Source organism: Oncorhynchus nerka, linkage group LG22, assembly GCF_034236695.1.
Source record: "Oncorhynchus nerka isolate Pitt River linkage group LG22, Oner_Uvic_2.0, whole genome shotgun sequence".
Classification (NCBI taxonomy): Eukaryota; Metazoa; Chordata; class Actinopteri; order Salmoniformes; family Salmonidae; genus Oncorhynchus; species Oncorhynchus nerka.
In genome coordinates, this window is record NC_088417.1 from 65,151,116 (window position 1) to 65,176,094 (window position 24,979).

Below are 24,979 nucleotides of genomic sequence, written 5' to 3' on the forward strand. Positions count from 1 at the left end.
TGTTCCACTGTTCATTTTATGTAATCAGTGGCCATTGTGTATATTTACCGTTGTTTTCAAAAGGCCATGATAATGTCATCCTACCAGGGATTTTCCTTTTGAGGAATAACGCTTCATACATTTACTACTAGAAAACTGAACATAAAGACACTAATTTAAAGTTGAATACAATTCTATCTTGAGTCCTTAAACACACAACACATACACTTGATAGAGACCATCAAATCCTTTCAATGTGGCTACTTTGATTGATGATGAAGATTGTATCCTTGAAATGGGTAACAGACACTAACCTCCCTTTCCTGTCTTCCCTCTTTCACCCATTCCCCCATTTACCTCTCCTCTCCCTCTCTGTCCTCTCCTTTTCTCCTCTCCCAGGTTGGTGAGGATGTGCCTGATGCAAGGAAGTGTCAGTGTGCCAGCCATGTGGCTAACATTGCAGAGTTTTTCCAGGTCAGTCTCACTGAGGTAAACCCAACTGCTACTCGAAGACTCTCTCTAAGACACATTGTTGAAGCTGTTTATTAAAACTTCCCTGGATGACTAAATTAAAAGCTATTTGATGTTTGAATGCCATCTGCTTCTCTGCGCCCACTTTGTTACGGTCTCAGAGTAGGAGTGCTGATCTGGGATCAGGTCTCCCTGACCATAATATTTTTAATTATGATGTAAAAAATCTTTCCTCGTCATTATGAATATGGGCCTAGATTCTCCTCCAGCGTCCTTCAGTGATGCTCTTTTAATGACTTGGATCTAAAATATGGAGAGAAAGACTGTCTACCAGCCCGGCCAGAGCAGAGGCCTAGGGCCATTTTAGCTTCCTGTTGAGAATCAGCTCAGTGATTCTGGGTATAGGAGTGATTCCACTGGTCCGCCCACAGGATCAGTAGAGGTTATGTGTATGGATGACTAACACAGCACTCTCTAATGTTATTGTGAACAAGGTGCTCGGCGGTAGGAGACAGATGACAATTCTTTCTGCCTTTTTATCCACGGTGTCTCTTGAATAATTATTATATATATATATATATAATTATTCAAGAGACACCGTGGATAAAAAGGCAGAAAGAATTGTCATCTGTCTCCTACCGCCGAGCACCTTGTTCACAATAACATTAGAGAGGGCAGGTAGCCTAGTGGTTAGAGCGTTGGACCAGTAACCGAAAGGTTGCTGGATCGAATCCCGTGCTGACAAGGTAAAAACCTGGCAATCTGCCCCCAGTAGGCCGTCATTGTAAATAAGAATTTGTTCTTATTAACTGACTTGCCTAGTTAAATAAAGATTTAAAAAATATATATAAATATGTGAAAGAGATATGGAGATAAAGAGCAGTCTTTCTCCTGACTGTGAAGGCCTCGGAGGAATCCTGGCTAGCCAGCCTCAGTCAATTGATGTGAAGTGAAGTGTCTGTCACCTTCGCCTTAACAGCTCTTTTCTGTGGCCATCTGCTTGCTCACACTGATGGCCCTGGCCTTCGATTTAATGTGGGATTAGTTGGTTGAAAAGGCTTTAGTTAGCTGGGAGACACAAACACTCAGGTACACACACACACACACACAGGCAGGCAGGACACACATGCAGACAGGCTCGCACATAAACACATTTACATACACACACATGCAGACGTGTGTATGGTTTATCCTGTCTCGGGATATCATCCTTATGCACACACACCAGGATCCCCACAGCATCATTCTCACTCCCACACACACACAACAGCCATTTTGATGTGTGTCTTCTAGATTACTCTGGTTTGTGGGAACACGACTGAGACTGAGTACAAAACCTTAGGAACACCTGCTCTTTCCATGACACAGATTGACCAGGTGAAAGCTATGATCCCTTATTGATGTCACCTGTTAAATCCACTTCAATCAGTGTAGATGGAGTGTAGACAATTGACAATTGAGACATTGTGTATGTGTGCCATTCAGAGGGTAAACGGGCATGCCAAATATTGAAGTGCCTTTGAAAGGGGTATGGTAGGAGGTGCCCGGCGCACTGGTTTGAGTTTGTGAAGAACTGCAACGCTGCTGGGTTTTTCACACTCAACAGTTTCCTGTGTGTATCAAGAATGGTCCACCCAAATGACATCCAGATGACATCCAGCCAACTTGACACAACTGTGGGAAGCATTGCAGTCAACATGGGACAGCATCCTTGTGGAACACTTTCCACACCTTGTACTCCATGACCTGACAAGTTGAGGCTGTTCTCAGGGCAAAAGGGGTGCAACTCAATGTTAGGAAGGTGTTCCTAATCTTTTGCACACTCACTGTACATGTGCGTGATATTAAACACTGTTTGATGTCTTTTAGCTTCAATCAACAGTCTGGCATGGGGCACATATGCATTTCTCCCTCACCCCTCTTGACCTCGTTCCCTCTTGACCTCGTTCCCTCTTGACCTCTCGTTCCCTCTCTCTCTTGCATCCACTAAGGCCATCTCTATCCTCTCTCCATGACATAACCAATTTTATCCTTCCAACCACGTGGCTCTAAAGCGTGTGTGTGTGTGTGTGTGTGTGTGTGTGTGTGTGTGTGTGTGTGTGTGTGTGTGTTTCCCCCAATCAAAGGTTGCCAGAGGAAGCCTGTGCCCTGTAGTCTGACACTAATAGAACCCCTTGGATCTTGCTCCTGTTACCCGTGGGATACCATCTCACACATTCAATTTAAATGGGAAGGCTATACTTCCATTGAAGAGGCGTTTTTTGCTTTTTGTCCGCAGGGAGTCAACATCATCGTCAATGCCAGCACCATGGATGACATCGAACCATCCGCCATTGGACAGAGACTGACCAATGGGACGACTTCGGTGGCCAGCCCCGTCCTCAGCCGTCTGAGAACCAGAGAGGAGGAGAACGGAGAGCTTGGAGTGGTACAAGAGGGGAGGGATGGGTGGGTGGATAGGAGGTGGGGTGATGGTGGAGAGATGGATAAGATGGAGAGCTATAAGGAGAGAGGTGGATTAGAGGGATGGAGAGAGAGTTGGTGGAGAGATTGAGGATAAGATGGAGAGCTATAAGGAGAGAGGTGGATTAGAAGGATGGAGAGAGAGTTGGTGCAGGGATAGATGCAGAGGGAGTTATTGAAGGAGTATAGATGGGTTTAAGGGAAAGAGTGACAGTCTAGCAGGAGAGGGGAGTGAGTGTTACGACAGAGGTTAAAATAAGTTCCCTTTTTCTCCCCAATTTTGTGAAATCCAATTGGTAGTTAGTCTTGTCCCATCGCTGCAACTCCTGTACAGACTTGGGAGAGGCGAAGGTCGAGAGCCATGCGTCCTCCTAAACACGACCCTGCCAAGCCACACTGCTTCTTGACACACTGCTCACTTAACCCGGAAGCCATTCGCACCAATGTGTTGGAGGAAACACCGTCCAACTGGTGACCGGGTCAGCGTGCAGGTGCCGGGCCCATCAAAGGAGTTGCTAGAGCGCGATGGGACAAGGACATCTCGGCCGGCCAAACCCTCCCCTAACCCGGATGAAGCTGGGCCAATTGTGCGCCGACTTCATGGGTCTTCCAGTCGGGGCCGGCTGCGACACAGCCCGGGATCGAACCTGGATCTGTAGTAACGCCAATGCAGTGCCTTTAGCCCGCGGTCCCACTCGGGAGGCCCTCGAGCTCTCTATTAGTGTTATGTGTGACACAAGGCTACAGCCATGTTACTGTTTTAGAGGAGGGGAGCGGGAGGGAGAGATTCAGAGAGGGAGAGAGACAGAAAGAGAGAGAAAAGCAAGAGAAAGAGATGATGAAGAGGCAAAGAAAGCATTGGAACGGGCCTCTGAGAGCGAGGCATTGTTAATGTTTAGGAACTGAGACAATAGGCCTTACTGTGTGTTAGGGGGTTAATAAGGAATGAGTCACTCAGCTGGACAGCTAGCAGGCTCCTTCCTCATTCCCTCTCTGTTTATCTGGACACAACTGCAGTAGTACGTTAGGCTAGCCGCTACGCTAAAGATGCATTACATTCTGATAATGTTGGCAAAACATGACCACATGTTGAAGCAAATAACTAGAACTTGGAAGGTTGAGACGACACTAACAAAATGCACTAGATCATGTGTCTTTTACAATGGGAAAGGCGGTTCTAGTATTCAACGTGCTTAGTGTCACACGGGGACTTTGAACAGCCTACCTGGATCACATCCACAGTGCCTTCAGAAAGTATTCACTTTCTCCACATTTTACAGCCTGAATTTAAAATGGATAACATTTATATTTTGTCCCTGTCCTGCACACAACACCCCGTAATGTCAAAGTGGAATTATGTTTTTAGACATAAAAAATAAAAAGCAGGAGTAAAAATGTGCTTAAAAAGGTCACATAATAAGTTGCATGGACACTGTGTGCAATAATGGTGTTTAACATGATATTTGAATGACTACCTCATCTCTGTAACCCACACATAGAGTTATCTGTAAGGTCCATCAGTCAAACACAGATTCAACCACAAAGACCAGGGAGGTTTTCCAATACTTCACAAAGAAGGGCACGTATTGGTAGATGGGTACAACAACAAAAAAGCTGACATTGAATAATAATAACATCGTCAGTGAAGAGCACCTTTTTGCCAGTCCTGTCTGATCCAGTGATGGTGGGTTTGTGCCCATAGGCGACGTTATTGCCGGTGATGTCTGGTGATGACCTGCCTTACAACAGGCCTACAAGCCCTCAGTCCAGCCTCTCTCAGCCTATTGCGGACAGTCTGAGCACTGATGGAGGGATAAAGCGTTCCTGGTGTAACTCGGGCAGTTGTTGTTGCCATCCTGTACCTGTCCCGTAGGTGTGATGTTCAGATGTACCAATCCTGTGCAGGTGTTGTTACACGTGGTCTGCCACTGCGAGGACGATCAGCTGTCCATCCTGTCTCCCTGTAGCGCTGTCTTAGGCGTCTCACAGTACGGACATTGTCATTTATTGCCCTGTCCACATCTGCAGTCCTCATTTCTCCTTGCAGCATGCCTAAAGCACATTCACGCAGATGAGCAGGGACCCTGGGCATCATTCTTTTGGTGTTTTTCAGAGTCTGTAGAAGGGCCTCTTTTAGTGCCCTAAGTTGTCATAACTGTGACCTTAATTTCCTACCGTCTGTAAGCTGTTAGTGTCTTAACGACCGTTCCACAGGCGCATGTTCATTAATTGTTTATGGTTCATTGTTCAATCATTGGAAACAGTGTTTAAATCCTTTACAATGAAGATATTTAGATTTTTACTAATGATCTTTGAAAGACCGGGTCCTGAAAAAGGGCCGTTTCTTTTTTTTTCTGAGTTTATCTGTATTTCATGTTCAGTAAATTTGCAAACAATTCTAAACATGTTTTCACTGTCATTATGGGGTATTGTGTGTCAATGTAATCAATGTTGATTTCAGGCTGTAACACAACCAAGTGTGAAATATGGGTACAAATACTTTCTGAAGGCCCTCACCTTAGGGGTTCAAGTACAGGCTGTACTATTCTCTCTATCTGAATCATAAATCACGTAGTGCTTTCTTTACTCTTAATGTAAACGGTCTGATACTCCCCCCTTTTTATACGGGATATAGATAGAAGTTAAAATTGTATAACGAATATAATTCCTATCCAGGTAGTGGCGTACAATAAGTGATACAGTGTGTGTGGAAGAGAAATATGACACTATATGTCTAGTCTGACCCTGTTGGTTACAGGGTGGTGGGGTGGAATAGGATTTGGAAGGGCACAGAATTGTGCCATGGCTCTTTGACGAATGGTTGTAACCGACCACTTCCTGTTTCCCTCTGCTCTTTATCTATTGGACGAATGCTCAGGGCACCGTGTACACCAAGACCAATGCAGAGATCGAGATGAAGAAGATCAATAGAGAGGAATTCTGGGAACAAGCCAAGGTAAGAAAGAACATGATTCCAACTGTCAGGAAGGAAAAGCGGGATAGAAGGGAGGGGAGTTTGACTGGAACAGGGACTCTGGAGACAAGAGCAGCAGCAGTGTTATTCGTTCGTCTTTTTTCCCTCTACCTTTTCCTCAGGCTAGTAGTGTTCGCGTGAATAGCGGTTTCAATTTGAGTGTGTGTAGGAGTAGGATCAAAACAAAGTCAAACCATGTCCCCCTTCCTGAAGCATTGCCACTGGCCAATGAGACTCATGCGATATGACATCCATTGCTGTCTGTCCTTTAGGTTATTTGAATTTGAATCATTATGAGGGGGCGGCTTTGCCCTCTGCAAGTTAGACTCAACTCTGAAATGCAACTTTATCTGAGTAGATTTCCATTTACAAATTGCCTGTTGATTTAGCTTCCTCTCAATAGGACCAACGCCAAGTGTTCTGTTTTGCATTTCAGTCTTTGATATTTTATGATGTAGTTACTAATTCAAAGGTATTATTGAAATAGTTTTTTCTAAAATATTTGATTGTTTGACTGGACAGGTGTCAGTACCGATAGGGAGACCGATGTAGAGAGGGGTACAGAGGGGCTCGAACCCCCATCGCCACGGGGGCATATGTGGTCCGGAAGTCAGAAGCTGAAACCGCTACACCAAACTCCAGCAGAGTTAATGAATTATTAAACAAATAATACAATATATTTCTTGGTTCTTTGTGTGTACCAGCGTGAAGAAGAGTTGAGAAAGGAGGAGGAGAGGAAGAAGGTTGCGGAGGAGAGGCAACGCTTTGAGGAGGAGAGGATGGAGCTGGAAAGGAAGGAGCAAGAGGATAGAGAGAAGAGGTACCGCGAAAGGGAGAGGCAAATTGAGGAACACAGGTGGGCCACCGTGACTTATGGGTAATGTGAAGTATCACTGTAAACTCTTGTGATTGATCCATGTGGTAACTTTGTGTGTGTGTGGAGCAGAAAGAAGATGCAAGAGGAAGAGGAGGCCAAAGAGAGGACACGGAACCAGCCCCTCATAGTAAGTGTGTGTCAGGGCTGGAGTCAATTTGAATTGAAGGCTGTCAATTCAGGAAGTGATTTAAAAAATGTAAAATTCAATTAAAAATAAACTTTTGACATCTTTTAATCAACCGTTTTTTAGAGGTCATTGAAAGTAAATGTATTTACGTTTACTTCCTGAATTCATACTGTAGGCCAGTATTTGTACTCTTTAAGAAAGTGTGTGTGTGTGTGTGTGTATAGTAACAAGAGTATGTACTGTGTGCATATTCTTTGTTCTGTTCCAAAGAGGGTCTTGCCTTAGTTACTCCACATCACTGATAGAGGCAGTCTGCTTTTAGAGTTAATTTCTCATCTAATTTTGAGACTAGTCATGAATCATTGATATTGTCTGGGGAGGAAAATTAAGAAGAATCAAGAATGACATTTCCTGTTTAAAAAAAATCCAACTTTTAATTCAATACTAGCATCAACATGAATATTTTAACCCTGACACAACATGAAACCAGATTTATTCTCCAAATATTGGGTCCTACAACGTTTTCACTTATCTCCTTCCTCTTACCATTCCACTATAGCCACTGTTATTTTAAGACTCACTTCCTGCAAAAACAATACTTCTGTTTTCAGAACCCTGAGAATGCCTGCTTATATGTCTGTGTTTCTGTGAGGCCATGCAGTGAGAACGTAATTATGTATTAATGTGGTTGTATGAAATGGTGGACATCTTTTATGCTTATTTATTGTTGTTTGCAGACAATCATACGGCAAATCCTGCTAGTGGTGGATGACATCACTGGGATTTAAACATGTTGGCTCTGCTGCCCCCTGCTGGATAGATGTAGAAGATATAAACTTTATACTCTTTCTCCTTGTATCTCTGTCTTTCTCGTGCTCTCTCGCTGTCTGCAGACAGCAGAACCTAGCTATGAGGATCTGGAGAAAGAGAACAAGGAGACGGAAGTGGAGGTGGGTTGAAAAAACATAGCATACAAACACTGCTACTACAAAACACACCGTCACTGAAACGACTGATTTGTTGTACTATAGCCTGCTTTACTTTGCCATGATATAAGATTGTGTCCCACTTCTCTCCAGTGTTAAGTTGAGACAGCGAGTAAAGCACATTGTATCTTAGACTCATGGCCTGTATATGTGTGTCGTTGTGACCGTAGTACTCCTGGGTTTTGGATCTGTGTTAGTGAGACAACTCAGGCTACAGTAGGATATGTGTGTCTGACTCTGTGAGTAAGAGAAATGCTGTGATGTGAGTGTGTCTCACAGGGGTGCGTGTGTGTTCTAGTTGTCTAATGTTGTACTGTATGTCTGTTTGTTGACAGGAGGCGAAAGCCCTGATTGCCCAGCGGGCGGACAATCCCAGGGAGTTCTTTAAGCAGAAAGAGAAGGCTGTGACCACTGGTGTGGACGTCTCTCCTGTCTCTATCCACAGGGCCGGTAAGACCAGAGGAGAGGAGAGGGAGGGAGGGAGGGAGGGTGGGTGGATGTCTTTGGGTCACCAAAACCACCATTCGTCTTGTCATTCACCTCGTCACCTGCCTCAGTCCCTGGACTGTACTGTCCCCCCCAGTGTGTCTGTTATGACTGGTAGTGGACAGAGCCCTTTGGATCCAGACAGCTGTATATCCCACAGAGATCTGTAAGCCAGGAGAACAGTTGGTGTAGAATTCAGATGAAAGATGAGGAGTAATCCAGTTGAAGACAGATGAAGCAGAGAGATGGATTCTGTAGCAGTGTTCCCTTGCAGACTACATAGATATGGATAACAAGTGGCTCAAAGGAGCCAGGTGGAGCTGAATGGAAACTGGAAGAAGTGCCTGACTCGGTGAGGGTCTCCATACTGAATAAGACTCGTGTCCACCTGCAAACCCAAGCAACCAAAGAATCTCCTGAAACAATCTGTTTCTGTCTACAAGCAACGGTATATTTTCATAACGGACTATAGCTGTGTACATTCCAAGTCCATCTGAAGATACTGAACTGAATCCATGTTCAGTTCCTTTCTCCATCATTAATGAGCTTGGTGCAGAAGAACAGGGAGACGAGGATAACTTCAAAGAACAGTGCTTCTCATTTCTACTACATCACTACTTTGTCCACAGTGTGTCATTACCACACTAACCCCTCTCTTCCTTTCTCTCTTTGACCTCACTTCTTTGGTTTGATTCATGGTTGTGCGTCTATTTGTCTTGTCGTCTGTCTCTCCATTCATCCACCCGTACGTTTTATTCCTCTGGTGTCTCCCTCTGTTCTTCCTCCGGAACCTCTCTTGGGTGTCTCCTCTTCTCTCCTCACTAATGGGTTTATATGGGACCATGCCCATTCCCCCACAATCCTTCACTTCTCACGGGGATCCTCTTGGGCCTTACCTCGTTTTATCTTGACTTTCTCCTTCCTGTCTTCCTCCTACTCTCCCTCTCTCTCTCTATATTGTCTTTTCTTGTCCTCCCTGCGTCTGTGTGTGTGTCGCTCCGTGTGTGTGTTGCTCCGTGTGTGTGTTGCTCCGTGTGTGTGTCGCTCCGTGTGTGTGTCGCCCTGGGCCCTGTCTTTTGTCAGGCCGTTTGGACAGCCCGTTACCAGGCCGTTTGGACAGCCCGTTCTTGAAGCAGCAGCACAGTCCCAGCGAGCCCAGTCCGCCCCCCCTCTGCACCCCGCCACATGCGAGGCTGCAGCCCACTGCACCCGGTAGGTACTGGACAGGAGGAGGAGCAGGGAGGACATGGAGACCCCCCCCCCCTAGCCCCCCCACCCACCCTCACAGGACCACAGTAGAGGACACTCACCCCCAATCCTTCACCACGAACCCCACCCTAAAGCTTCTGTGGCAAACTCAGCCTCTCTCCTACCCCATCCTTTCTCACCCCCGCTAACTCAGCACTACTGTTAGCTAACCTGGGCCTGACATGCTCTATTCTATTTTGAGTCCTTGGTGAGCATGTGATATAGATACCCATGGTAAAGTGGACGATGTTGGGACTGTCTATAGGAGATGGGTGGCTGTGCAGTGTGCTAAAACCCACGGTGCTCTGTGCTAAAAGTCCTCCCAGTGTGATGACAGATCCCATTACAGGCGGTGTCTCAGTCAGTCAGCACACTCCTGGTTTGGCCTCTTTCTCTGCACTCTCACTCTGGTGCAGTGTGCTTTTAGTTATCTTGCTGATTTACAATTAAAAGTTTTTTTATTTTATTTTTATTTTATTTATTTATTTAACCAGGTAGGCTAGTTGAGAACAAGTTCTCATTTACAACTGCGACCTGGCCAAGATAAAGCAAGGCAGTTCGACACATACAACAACACGTAGTGACGCCTCTAGCACTGAAAATCAGTGCCTTAGACCGCTGCGCCACTCGGGAGCCCCCTTGATGATGGCTGTATCTATCAAAGAGCTGTGTTGATCATGGCCCTTAGTTCGGCCTACTATTGCCTCTTATATATCCTATCACAAATGAATCTTAGTGTGTTAGTACGTTAGGGTAGTTGGTACTATCTTGTCAACGGCTTCAACTCTTCCATCCCCTTCACGCCAATGATGTTTACTCCATTATTCCTCTCGGTCGCAATGTTTATATGTTGTCCACTGAGGTCTGATCTTTTATCCAGGGGTTGTGGAGATGGTAGTATGGTTAGGGGACTAGTCATGGTAAACCCTATTGGGCAGGCTTTCACCTGGAGGAGAGGAGGAGAATTATCCAAACCTGCAAACAGTAGGTTCCATGCTTCATTACTTGTTTTGGCGATCTCACTTCGTGTCCACCTTTACCCCCTTCTCCCTACCCTGTTTCTGCTCTCATGCTACTCCTGGACTGTGATGCTCTGCCCGTACACACATACCTCGCGTACCTCCTGAACTATGACCTGTGAGTGTATGTCGTCGTCGAGCTGCTCGTTCATTTGTGTTGCCTGTAGTCTCTGGGCTTGTGTTGTGGGCCCTGTGTGACCGTTATGTTACCTCTGACCTATGTGGAGTATTGTACTGGAACTGTACTGTGTCTTCATGTTGTATGGTCTGTCTATGAAGGCAGCTCTGGTGAGGGTGGCCAACCAATTCCAACTGGTTCCTACTAGACCCAACACCATAGATATGTCAAAGGTTTTCCTGCAAAGGGATTCCTATACCACCATGAAATTCAGCCTGTACTTTTCACCTCTGCATGTGAAATATTTCCCCCCTTAAACTGAAACTGTGATTTTAAATGGTTCAGCTTTGATTAGGACGGGACAATATCCTGTCCTCTCTTCTTAGTATTTAAAGACCCCTAGATTAGTAGTGAAGTGGGAACCCCACCCAAGCAAGATGCTGTAGTCACTGTATATCATCACCAGTCAGTCATCTGTATGTCCTGTTGCTCCCAGTCACAGTGATGTTGGTCATTATCAATGGTTTGTTTGTTGGTGCTTTGGCTCTTAGTAATCACGAGCACGTTCTGTTATTGTGTCCGCAGTTCCTGGTCCAAATTGAATTGAAGGGAATTGTGTTTGGTGTATCAGCCTGTATAATGTGCTGGAGTTTATTCGTTGAATGGATATGAATTCTTTGTCATCGAGATTCGCCCTCCTCAGGTCAAATCTCCTCCCAGGTCATTCTTTGCAATGTGCATTACAGACAGCAGAGAATCACTAGCTGACTCAAAAACCGATTTATCCACATCACTTAATGTGTCATTTTGATGGACATTCCTCACACACTATTTCTGCTTTCAGGTGAATTCATTGTTTAGATCAAGACAACATCACCATGAAGATCTGATTGTCTTTTTGCGCGAGGTGTTGAAGGATGCCCCTAAGCCCAGATCTAGGATCAGCTTACTTTTAACTCTGTGCTAATCATAATCATCGGATGTCTGACCTGTATCAGTGGTTAGGGGCAACTTCTACCTACAGTACTGATTGAGGGCTGTGTATTGGAGAGGAGAGAAGACTCCCTTATGGAGTGACTGTTGCTGCAGCTCATGCATGGGAATATACAGTGCCTTGCGAAAGTATTCGGCCCCCTTGAACTTTGCGACCTTTTGCCACATTTCAGGCTTCAAACATAAAGATATAAAACTGTATTTTTTTGTGAAGAATCAACAACAAGTGGGACACAATCATGAAGTGGAACGACATTTATTGGATATTTCAAACTTTTTTAACAAATCAAAAACTGAAAAATTGGGTGTGCAAAATGATTCAGCCCCTTTAAGTTAATACTTTGTAGCGCCACCTTTTGCTGCGATTACAGCTGTAAGTCGCTTGGGGTATGTCTTTATCAGTTTTGCACATCGAGAGACTGAATTTTTTTCCCATTCCTCCTTGCAAAACAGCTCGAGCTCAGTGAGGTTGGATGGATAGCATTTGTGAACAGCAGTTTTCAGTTCTTTCCACAGATTCTCGATTGGATTCAGGTCTGGACTTTGACTTGGCCATACTAACACCTGGATATGTTTATTTTTGAACCATTGCATTGTAGATTTTGCTTTATGTTTTGGATCATTGTCTTGTTGGAAGACAAATCTCCGTCCCAGTCTCAGGTCTTTTGCAGACTCCATCAGGTTTTCTTCCAGAATGGTCCTGTATTTGGCTCCATCCAACTTCCCATCAATGTTAACCATCTTCCCTGTCCCTGCTGAAGAAAAGCAGGCCCAAACCATGATGCTGCCACCACCATGTTTGACAGTGGGGATGGTGTGTTCAGGGTGATGAGCTGTGTTGCTTTTACGCCAAACATAACGTTTTGCATTGTTGCCAAAAAGTTCAATTTTGGTTTCATCTGACCAGAGCACCTTCTTCCACATGTTTGGTGTGTCTCCCAGGTGGCTTGTGGCAAACTTTAAACAACACTTTTTATGGATATCTTTAAGAAATGGCTTTCTTCTTGCCACTCTTCCATAAAGGCTAGATTTGTGCAATATACGACTGATTGTTGTCCTATGGACAGAGTCTCCCACCTCAGCTGTAGATCTCTGCAGTTCATCCAGAGTGATCATGGGCCTCTTGGCTGCATCTCTGATCAGTCTTATCCTTGTATGAGCTGAAAGTTTAGAGGGACGGCCAGGTCTTGGTAGATTTGCAGTGGTCTGATACTCCTTCCATTTCAATATTATCGCTTGCACAGTGCTCCTTGGGATGTTTAAAGCTTGGGAAATCTTTTTGTATCCAAATCCGGCTTTAAACCTCTTCACAACAGTATCTCGAGCCTGCCTGGTGTGTTCCTTGTTCTTCATGATGCTCTCTGCGCTTTTAACGGACCTCTGAGACTATCACAGTGCAGGTGCATTTATACGGAGACTTGATTACACACAGGTGGATTGTATTTATCATCATTAGTCATTTAGGTCAACATTGGATCATTCAGAGATCCTCACTGAACCTCTGGAGAGAGTTTGCTGCACTGAAAGTAAAGGGGCTGAATAATTTTGCACGCCCAATTTTTCAGTTTTTGATTTGTTAAAAAAGTTTGAAATATCCAATAAATGTCGTTCCACTTCATGATTGTGTCCCACTTGTTGTTGATTCTTCACAAAAAAATACAGTTTTATATCTTTATGTTTGAAGCCTGAAATGTGGCAAAAGGTCGCAAAGCTCAAGGGGGCCGAATACTTTCGCAAGGCACTGTAACTGTTGTTGCTGCTTACTGACAGCTAAATGCACAAAAGCCTGCTGGGAAGGACCCACGCTTCACCGCCGCCAGGGATGTCACCCATGCGTCACATGATCTCATCCCCAGCTGCATTTGTGCTTGAGCAGATATACAGCTGCTGTTGCACCATTCAAGTCGCTAATTGAAATGAATAACTACACCGTTGTCATCTCCAGTGTGAAATTGAATGCAGTGTTCAGGCTAGTCTGATTGTGCTTATTGTGACCGATGGTGGTATTTCATTGTGTTCATTATGTGATTTTTCTGGTGGCCTTTTGACTGGGTTTAGTGTTTGGTAACATTTTTGAACGTGCTTTTGATTGTGGGGGAGTGCTGTATTTTTATTGTGTTGGTGTTTATTGTGTTGGCGTTGAATGTTAGGTGTCATTTTGATTGTGAGTGAAGGTATTGCACAATGGTGATGTTGGGTGGTGATTATGGGAAGTTGTGATGGTCTTCCCTCTCAATGTGTGTTGTCTGACCTTCCTCCAGATGGTGATGATGAAGGGAGCTCAGACCACAGCATGGGGACGTCCCCAACGCCTATCCCTAAAATAGTCACCACACCCATCCAGGAGGCAGAGGACGACAGCCGGAACGAGTGGGGTAAGACTGGACAGAGTTGTGTTATACTGGGGCCTAACAAGGACTTAAATAGTTGTTTTCTGTTTGATTATGTTGCTATATGCCACTTTGTACATGGTTAATGTTAACATTTAAAACTATTGAGAGCCCTGGCCTGTTGGCATTTTTTTTTTAACCTTTATTTAACTAGACAAGTCAGTTAAAAACACATTTTTATTTACAATGACGGCCTACCCCGACCAAACCCTAATCCGGACAATGCTGAGTCAATTGTGCGCCGCCCTATGGGACTCCCAATCACAGCCGGTTGTGATACAGCGTGGCTATTACTTATCCCATACAAAAACACACATACCCACACTGGGACTGTATTTGCCCAGGCCTCATTTGCCTATCTCCCCTGCTCATGTCTCTAGGCCCCAGTGGCGCTCTGATTCATATACTGTATGACTTGGGGTATTGTGTGTAGATTGATGGGGGGGGGGAGATATAATGTAATCCATTTTAAAATAAGTCTTTCTGAATGAATGTGCTGTACATTTTACGGACCCAGTATATTTTACAATATTTATCTTTTGTTTGTTTTAGTCCCATCATTCAGCTCCATTCAACCCCTCCCATCTATCTCTGAACCCCTCCCATCTATCTCTGAACCCCTCCCATCTGTCTCTGAACCCCTCCCATCTGTCTCTGAACCCCTCCCATCTGTCTCTGAACCCCTCCCATCTGTCTCTGAACCCCTCCCATCTGTCTCTGAACCCCTCCCATCTGTCTCTGAACCCCTCCCATCTGTCTCTGAACCCCTCCCATCTGTCTCTGAACCCCTCCCATCTGTCTCTGACCATTATCCACTTCTATTTGCCATATATATTTCAACTGTGCTGTGATGTTTCACAAAAATTCTGAACCTTTCTATTCTCATAGTTTCTACAGATTAGATTGTAAATGAAAGCAATTATTTTGCTAAGAGTATTATCGATCGATCGTGACTTTTCAAATCCCCCAGCAGTGCTATTTGCAGTTATCTCCAGGTAAATGTTTCAATTCTTCAGCCATTCCTGAACCTGCGACCAACAACAAGCTACATATGGGACAGTACCAAAACAAATGATCTAATGATTGTCTCTTCACAGCAAAATCTGCAGAGCTTGGGTGGCGGTATCCCCCATCTCCAGTGCCTTCGGAAAGTATTCAGACCCCTTGACCTTTTCCACATTTTGTTAAGTTACAGCCTTATTCTAAAATTGATTTTAAATTTAAAATAAAATACAAATCCTCAGCAATCTACACACAATACCCCATATTGACAAAGGCAAAACAGGTTTTTAGAAATGTGTGCAAATCTATTAAATTTTTTTAAAGTTACCTTATTTACACAAGTATTCAGACCCTTTGCTATGAGATTAGAAATTGAGCTCCGGTGTATCCTGTTTCCATTGATTATCCTTGAGATGTGTCTACAACTTGGAGTCCACCTGTGGTAAATTCAATTGATTGGAAATTATTTGTAAAGGCACACACCTGTCTATATAAAGTCCCACAGTTGACCGTGCATGTCAGAGCAAGAACCAAGCCATGAGGTCGAAGGAATTGTCTGTAGAGCTCCGAGACATGATTGTGTCGAGGCACAGATTAGGGGAAGATTACCAAAACATTTCTGCAGCATTGAATGTCCCCAAGAACACAGTGGCCTCCATAATTCTTAAAAGGAAGAAGTTTGGAACCACCAAGACTTTTCCTAGAGCTGGCCGCCCGGGGAGGGGAGGTGACCAAGAGCCCGATGGTCATTCTGACAGAGCTCCAGAGTTCCTCTGTGGAGATGGAAGAACCTTCCAGAAGGACAAATATCTCTGCAGCACTCCCCCAATCAGGCCTTTACGGTAGAGTGGCCAGGCAGAAGCACCTTCTCAGTATAAGGCACATGACAGCCCACTTGGAGTTTGCCAAAAGTTAACTTAAGACTCTCAGACCATGTGAAACAAGATTCTCTGGTCTGATGAAACCAAGATTGAACTCTTTGGCCTGAATGCCAAGTTTCACGTCAGGAGGAAACCTGACACCATTCCTACGATGAAGCATGGTGGTGGCAGAATCATGCTGTGTGTGGATGTTTCTCAGCAGCAGGTACTGGTAGACTAGTCAGGATCGAGGCAAAGATGAACAGAGCAAAGTACAGAGAGATCTTTGATGAAAACCTGCTCAGTAGCGCTCAGGACCTCAGACTAGGGCGAAGGTTCACCTTCTAACAGGACAACGACCCTAAGCACACAGCCAAGACAACGCAGGAGTGGCTTCAGGACAAGTCTCAATGTCCTTGAGTGGCCCAGCCAGAGCCCAGACTAGAACCTGATCGAACATCTCTGGAGATACCTGAAAATATCTGTGCAGCAATGCTCCCAATCAACCTGACAGAGCTTGAGAGGATCTGCAGAGAAGAACGGGTGAAACTCCCCAAACACAGGTGTGCCAAGCTTGTAACGTCATACCCAAGAAGAATCGATGCTGTAATCGCTGCCAAGGTGCTTCAACAAAGTACTGATTTAAAGGGTCTGAATACTTGTAACATGTATGTGTGTGTGTGTGTGTATATATATATATATATTTATTTTTTTACTTTATACATTGTAAAAAAAAAAAAATTATATATATATATTTTAATCAATTTTAGAATAAGGCTGTAACGTAACAAAATGTGGAAAAAGTCAAGGGGTCTGGGTACTTTCCGAAGGCACTACTGTATATAACATTCTATTGGTTGCATGAATTTTGTATTATAATTTAAATGGAAAAATGTGTCGTTTTGACTCTATCTCTTCCTAACTATTTTGCAATCTGTATGGCACAGCTGTCAATTTTTTGTCCCTTAAAATAAACTGGTATACTTTTTTATTTATCACAATATTCTTTAAACAATCGGTCTTTAATGCAGGGCAGACAGACAAGTTCCTTTCTATCTCCCACTTCCACTTGCCTCTTCCACTTTTGCGGTAATTCTTTAATTAGTTGGTTGTAATTTTGGGTAGCGCAGACGTTTCCATATATTTTTGTCAGCTGCATGTGACAGCTCCACTAGTATATTTGAGTTTAACCATAATATTTCTTGTTTTATTTGTTCTGTTTTTTTTCTGGTGGATTAAACTGAAATTGCAACCAACTTTCTATAGTTTGTTTTAAAAATGAATGATCGTTGGACTGTTTCGCTTTGTCTCCTATCAGGGCTTATTGATAACTTTTGATAACATTCCCTCTCTCCCTCCCCTCCAGGTGAGCCGAAGCAGCAGCCAGGCCCAGTCCAGGAGTCCACTCCCACCAAGCCCGTTCAGAGCGTGGCCCCCCAGACCCGCCCAGACTCCCAAGCCCCGTCCTCAACCTCGGACGACTACGACCCCTTCTCAGGTTTCAGGCCCCTTCCCGCACCCACTGCCGCAGACCCCCTGGTGGACCTATGGGACAGCAGTCCTGCCACAGGCTCTGCCCCCTCCCAGGCCCTGCCTCCTGGAGGGCGAGTCCAGCCCCTGCTGAGCTTCGACGAGATGGGAGACGTACCATTCTACCCGGGGGGCCCCGGGGGTGCTGAGGACGAGCCCTCCAGCCTGGTGGATGTGGCTGGGACCCACGATATGACCCTGAGCTACCAGCATGCACTGCAGCATGCTTCAGATGACACTCAGCTGATGACCAATGGGGAGACGCTGCTCAAAGAAGGGACTCAGGTCATTACGACATATTACATGACTTGGCAGAACTTTACATTATGTTAGCCTTATGCCATGTAGTTACTTTGAAACTACTTTGATAACCAGAATGTAATTAACATTGAACACATTTTCCTGTATTTCATATGTGGGTTTATGACTTGTTGTGAGTTGTTTACTTTGTATGCTTGTATTGAATCTCTCCTTTTTCTAAAGTGATAATATTATTGGCCACAAGATGGCAGTAAATGCATTCTAAATCGGCAGTAGTGAGTGCTGCTGGTTACCTAGGACGGAGAGGTTGGAAGTCTGTTCTGTGTTCCTGATATGGAACAAAGATTGACACACACAGAGATACACTAACACACACAGTACAGCACTGGATTATACAAATTGCCCCAAGATAACCCAAACTGTACTGTACATGCAGTATACTGAACCGTGTACCCTTGTGATGGCATAGCTGGAGGAAAATGTCTATATGCTGAGACGATACTGTTATTAACTAATCTGTCTGCCTGTGCAGGCGAGCGAGGGTTACTTCAGCCAATCGCAGGAGGAGGAGGACTGCTCTGCTAAAATGAACCCGACGCCAGTGTTTTATAACAAGCCACCAGGTGAGTGAGAGAGCTTCATGTTTGGCGAAGTCAGAAACACATTTTTTTAAGAACTGCTGTCACACTTCTTTTTGAAGACAGTCTGATGTGTGATGATGATGGTTATGGTATGTGGTTGTTTCTGCCCCCTTCTTTGACATATTGTAAGACACCCTTGATGAAAATACTAAAACGTGTGTGTGTGTGTGCAAAGATTGACCCAGTGGATTTGTGGATGTTTATCTATGCACTGTGTGTGTACAGAGATTGACATCACATGCTGGGACACGGACCCTGTAATGGAGGACAGCGACTAGACGAAGGCGGAGTAGAACAGTCCGGTGTAGGGAAGTAGAAACAACGCATCATCAATGACCAAACTGTTTTTTAAAAAGTAATAATAACAAGTCTTGCATTAAAAAAAAAAATCTGTATAATGTTCTAGAATAAAACAAAAAAATGTTAGCCACCGAAAAGGTTGTCGAGTTATTGTTAGAGATGCTAATTGGTTGATGATGAGCTCTTGTTTTTTTAAATGTATTTCTTATATTTCTCCTTATTTGCTATGTCGAGTAAATAGCAGAGAGTGAGAACTACTTTCTTGCGTACTTATATACACAGCTCAGTAGCTCACGTCTGTGTCTTCTACAGCAGATATGACCCCTGTACCAGACAGGTAGCCTATTAAAAGTTAGAGCAAACCCTTTTGTGAGCAATCACAATTATTCCTACCACAGCCCCCTCCTCCTCTCTCCCCCAACCCTGGGCCCCACCTTCCACCCTCCCTAGTGCCAAGAGTTGCCCTGCTCTGGCCCTTTCCCCTGAGGCCTAGGGGACCTAACCTCACCCCCCCCCCCCCACACTTCTGGGTAGCTGGTTGGGGATAAAAGTGGGCACGGTGCCTGGGGGAAGGGTGAGGGGGATCAGAGAGGAAATGGTGCCAAGTGTAATCCTGAATTTTTCAATGTGTCAGTTTGGCCATGGGACCTTACTCGTAATCCACTGTAGACAGATAGAGGAGGAGCGGGGAACCAGACAAAGGCATGGCGGACATCATAGTACAGGCTGGGATAGCAGTACTATTGTACTATATCATAGTAAAACCCTCAAATATATATATATATGTGCAAGTCACTTTGAAAAGGAATATCTATCGTAGTTTCTTATTGTTTATTGTTGGCATACACACATTTCCCCCTAGTCAGTTTTTCTGCTGGGAAAGTATTAGTGCTATCCCAGAATAAAATCAGACTAGAGGAGAATGTGTGTATTTTTTACTACCTATTAAAAGTGTACTAGGAATTAATATTCAGGGTCTTTGAATCATGGCCATAGCTGTAGTCTCGTTTTGTTTCGTCTCCAGTGAAAACTAGGCAATAACTATATCTAGAGTACTCCGATGGGAACGAGGACATTCGTCACACGTTGTGGCACTATGAACGGAACAGTGTGTCTTGTGCTGAGGTTGTTGGAGAGCTGCCACACTAGTCTCTGCTGTATGACATGATACCCTTCTTTTCAGTAGACACAAATTCACTATTTTTTGCATTCCATCTGTTTAAATTTCCCTCGTCCTTCTTTTAAAATGATGTAGTTCACATGCACGCCCCCTTGATGGCCTCAGAGGCACTCTTGTAATTCTACCATTGGGACTATGTTGTTTTTGCACAGGTCTCATTCCCTGCTTGACTTTCACCCAGTCATCTCAGTTCTGATTTCACCCCTAAATGAGAAACAGTACAGTAGACTAGCTTTGCACGTAGGCCGTAGAAATGATTTTGATCATCAAGACTCATTATCCCCTTTATTAATGTTCCAATGTTTAGAACAGATGATTATTGACACGCCCCCCCCCCCCCCCCACACACACACACGGCTTGGGGACTGTCTGTCTGTCTTCCTTCACATGATCTAGAGGTTGTTTATTATTGTTACTGTTCAAGGGTAGTTTCATTTCTGAGATTCCACACCTCTGATCTGATTCTAAATAAATCCTGTCATTCGTATTCATAGAGATATAACAATATAGAACTGTTCTATCTCTCTGTTCTTACCACAGAGTTCTGAGTGGGAACCAGAAAGCAATAAGAAAAAGAAAAAAAAACAATGTCGTTTTTTTGTCCTGTAAATAGTGTTTGATATTTAGTAATATACAACTAATGATCGACTAACACTTTTTTGGGGGGGTTATTGTGGCCCTTATGATTATGACACTTTGAATTGAGGCTTGTTGTGGGATTGAGTGAGATTTTTAAATGAAGTTTCTTTGAAGAGAGATTTGAAATGTGAGTCGTGGTGGGATTCCATATCCCTCGCAGCCTTTTCCGTATATGAGAATCACCTCATGCTTGGTAAGAGCCGACCAACCTGCATCTTTAGCAGTAACTGACACCATTTCCACATAATTTCAATGTATACCTCTTCACTCTGATAACCTCCTGGTTAGTGATTATTATTCTCTCCCTACTGCACTACTAGGAGACTACTACTCTACTACTACTCCTAATACTCGCCCCAAAGCAAGGCTTAGCTGTTCCTTGGCTTTACTGATCTCTTTTTATTTAAAAGATAGAAATAAAAAGATTCTCTTCCCTCTTTTGCGTCCGCTTCTCACACACTGTTTTTTTTTTTAAATAAGCGCAAGATCTTTTGTGACATGCTAGGTGCTGATGTATGTTAATAAAAGACTTAAAAACCTCCAAACGATGACTTCAGAGTTTTGATTTGAATTTCTTTTCTTTTTTGCCCACTTCTCCCCAATCCAGTTGTACAATTGGGGCAGCAGGTAGCCTAGTGGTTAGAGCATTGGGACAGTAACCAAAAGGTTGCTGGACCGAATCCCTGAGCTGACATGGTAACAAGGCAATTGACCCACTGTTCCCCGGTAGGCCGTCATTGTAAATAAGAATTTGTTCTTAACTGACTTGCCTAGTTAAGAATATATATATACATATTTTTAAATATATATATACACATTTAAAAAATCCAATGCACTTGAGCACTGAAATATGATCATGACTTAAGGAGGAAGTGCAAAGGGAAATGCTAGCATCATAGAGTTAAATATGATCATGACTTAAGGAGGAAGTGCAAAGGGAAAAGCTAGCATCATAGAGTTAAATAGAACATTAGAATGAACATTGGCATCCCTGCAACGTGACATCCGTCTTCGTCAGGGAATCTTATAGCATATATTGTTTGAAGTTCCGTTTTTTTTTTTACACATTTAAATGATCTAGCAATCAAATAATCTCTTCAAAGCGGCTATGATCATGAACACAAAACATCCAGCAACATTGAAACACGAATCTGTCAAAGCCACTTGTCATGTTTGTTTTTATTCAACTGCATTTTATTAAAGAGATGTTGGTACCATTGACTTAGAACCATAACTGGACTATGATTATGAAGCCCCTTTCTCACAGGTATACATAGAACACATAGGTTGTGTCCCAAATGGCACCCTATTCCCTATATAGTTCCTATGGGCCCTAGTCAAAAGTACTATATAGGTAGTAGGGGGACATTTTTGCTCTGCATTCCATACAATACAGTAGTAGCAGCAGATGTAGGAGAGAACTAACAGAGAACAGCTCCTGCAGTCAGATGTATACAGAACACTTTGCATGCTACATGCTGTACAGACAGTCACAGCGGAACAGGTATGTATTTGTGAGGAGGTGTCAGAGTCCATACTATGGCAGGGCCACGTTCTGCTATAAGCCATATCAATCTGTAGCCTGTCTGGAATAATATGCTTCCTTGGATGGTAAATAAATGTCTGTTTGAATTCCTCAAATGATGGATATACCACAGTGATGCCAACCCAATGTTAGAGGAACGGTCCATTCTATCAGGGCATTTTATTGAGCTCCTCAAAATGGCTGCCACATTGCCAGCTAGACAGTTGATGTACCCGGGCATAGAGGTAGAGGACTCATCTTTGTACCGTTAAAGCGTCTGTGACAGCATAGGCAACCCTATTAAAGAAATCTCCATTTTGAAGTAGTCCATTTTCTTCTTCACAATTGACTGATCCCTCCTCGTAACCCAGTTGGACACGACTCCAACCGGGTCACCAGAATGGACCAGCCAAGGAAGATGGAAGTCCCACCCAGTTGACTATATTAAAGTGGTGGAAGCCCTCAATGGCACTGCAAATGCTAATACCTATTGGCCACTAGAGGCCTCTCATTCTCTATGATATGGGTCCAGTTCCAACTGTGTTGGGTGACCCCTTGGGTTAGGAGATGGGAAACTATGTCTGACACTACTGACAGTCCCAGTCCCACACTAGTAGCTAGAAGCCATGTAACCTTGCCCAGTGGCCCATATCCATTGTGCTCTGACTATGTTCAGCACTGGCCACACAGCTGACGTTCCCATTCACTCTATGTAAACAAACTGAGCTAGCACTCTGGCCTGGTGGTTGCCAAGCAACACGTAGGCCAACAGAGGAAGGATGACAGTTTTACACCTCTGTCTTTTCCTTCTGTGGCGGAGGAGGGGGAAAAGGAAAATAAACTGCATAAACAAAATAAGTTGTACAATTAAATAAGCGACTGGAATCCAGGCATGACAGCTCAGAAGCAATTGTCAATCAATCAAGAAGACTGTATATGACATGATGTGTGATCTAAACAGACAAAACATTTGGCAAAATAATATTTAACATTTACTTCTACATTCAAGCATGGATAGAAACACCTCAAATTAAATTGTGTTCATTTTCAGTTACACTTATATCATGAATCTGTACATTCAGGGGCCATGATAATCAGATTAAATTGGTTGTTCCAAAAAAGGAAAACTCCTAAGCTCTCAAAATGATTGTCTAAATGCAATTGTATACTGTAAAAAAAACACACAAAAAACAGCATCTGGAATAAACTTAATGGACTGCCTAAATTTGAGGTTTCAAGATAACCACAACTACCTTAATATATAAATAAGTGCTCTTTGACATTCCCCTATTGTCCCTCACTTCAAACTGCAATACTTTTTTTTACCTCTCAGTAATAACATTCTCTATTTACAGGAATGGCCTCAAGTAGCTTTCTCTCATGCTCTTTCTCCTGTCACCCATTTTTCTCTCTCTCCCCCTCCAGTCTCTCCATCTCTCTCCTTCTGTTGGGTACTGTATGTTTCCTACCTGCACATTTGTATAACCTGCTGTGCCCCATACTGTAATGGTGGTGTTCCTTGGATTGAAGACCTCCAATCCAATTCCCTAACTTGAGCGTCCTTGAGGACCGAACCAAGCTGACAAGCTTCCTAATTTGTCCAAGCATCTCAAGGGTGCTGCCAGGTAAGCCTTTCAAATAATGCATTAATTTCAGTGGTTACATAATGTGATTGAATTGGGTTACATAACAGCTAATAACAAAGAGGCGGACCTTGGTGGGTAACATGGTTCCTCATAGGCTGAGAAGGGTAGTAAATGGGGTCCGTATTGGATGGATTCAGAAGGAGGAAATACTTTGGCCTTGATGCAATCAACGCACTATTGTTCATATCTCACTAATTTTCCCTCATGATTTTTCAGATTTTTCCCCTGCAAAACCATCTGGGGCACGACTGCGTGATCAAAATATGAAGGTAATTTCAGATTAAGCCGACATATGCAGGGTTTACTGTGAATGCAGTCTCCGCTGACGGGGAACATTGCCTTTAAATGTAATCATGCTGTAACGCTGATCATGAGCTCCACGGATTGAATTCGGTGCTTAATCACACTATCTGTGAAAAAATGTTTGAAAACAGAAAAAATATTCCCAAAATATAATTGGTTGTGAGTGACAAGGGAAAGCAGGGTGTACGCTAATTATACATTCCTTAATGGGAATTATTAGATTTAACACTTATGCTTCAGCACTAAGTGTTTTCCAAAGCTCAACGAAGAGGAGCTGTCTGAATGTCATTCACAACACCAGTGGTGCCGAGAGAAGGGGTCAGATATTATGAAAGAGCGAGAGAGAGAAAGCCATGAATAGCTCAATAATATTTGAGGAAATAAGGAAAGAAAATCCTGTGTCTACAATTGCTGCATGGTGATGGGTTTGCCTTGCTACCATGACTGTTTCAATTTTCTGTAATGGTGTCTGCACTGTAGCACCCGCATGGCAATGTGAAGGAGTGTTTCACAGTCACATCTAGCCTGATGAGTAGCTCGAGATGGAGAGGGAGAGAAAGAGAAATGGATTTACAATCTTGATGAAACGCTTCACTGATGGACAGATTGCAACCATTAGGAAGTCATTTACAACCCAGAGAGGGAGAGAAAGGAAATCTTATGATTAGCGCTATGAATTATTTATACAAGGGTTTCAATTCTTCGGATAGAGGGAACTTATTCCTGCTGGAAAAAGGCTGCTGTCTCCCTTTGTACTTGATTGGACTAATGATTTAGGAGCTAGACCACACACGCGCGCATACACACACACACACACACACACATACATACACACACACACACATACATACACACACACGCACACATACATACACACGCACACACACACACACGCACACATACATACATACATACATACATACATACATACACACACACACACACACACACACACACACAG

General features: G+C 43.7%; 1 protein-coding gene across 3 annotated transcripts in view; it reads left to right on the forward strand.

The window, feature by feature from the left end:
* Window positions 1-21,089, forward strand: part of dbn1 (drebrin 1) — a 107,010-nt gene extending 85,921 nt beyond the window's left edge. The window contains exons 4-15 of one of the 3 annotated variants that reach the window (XM_029627625.2): window positions 379-468; window positions 2,729-2,878; window positions 5,792-5,869; window positions 6,592-6,743; window positions 6,834-6,891; window positions 7,785-7,841; window positions 8,213-8,327; window positions 9,447-9,575; window positions 14,003-14,116; window positions 17,360-17,808; window positions 18,317-18,407; window positions 18,651-21,089. In XM_029627625.2, coding sequence (XP_029483485.1) covers window positions 379-468; window positions 2,729-2,878; window positions 5,792-5,869; window positions 6,592-6,743; window positions 6,834-6,891; window positions 7,785-7,841; window positions 8,213-8,327; window positions 9,447-9,575; window positions 14,003-14,116; window positions 17,360-17,808; window positions 18,317-18,407; window positions 18,651-18,703 — 1,536 coding nt within the window. In that variant the 3' untranslated portion in view covers window positions 18,704-21,089. The remainder of the gene's footprint in view (window positions 1-378; window positions 469-2,728; window positions 2,879-5,791; window positions 5,870-6,591; window positions 6,744-6,833; window positions 6,892-7,784; window positions 7,842-8,212; window positions 8,328-9,446; window positions 9,576-14,002; window positions 14,117-17,359; window positions 17,809-18,316; window positions 18,408-18,650) is intronic. The other 2 variants (XM_029627626.2, XM_029627628.2) reach the window with 2 other exon arrangements.
* The last annotated feature ends 3,890 nt before the right edge of the window (window positions 21,090-24,979 follow it).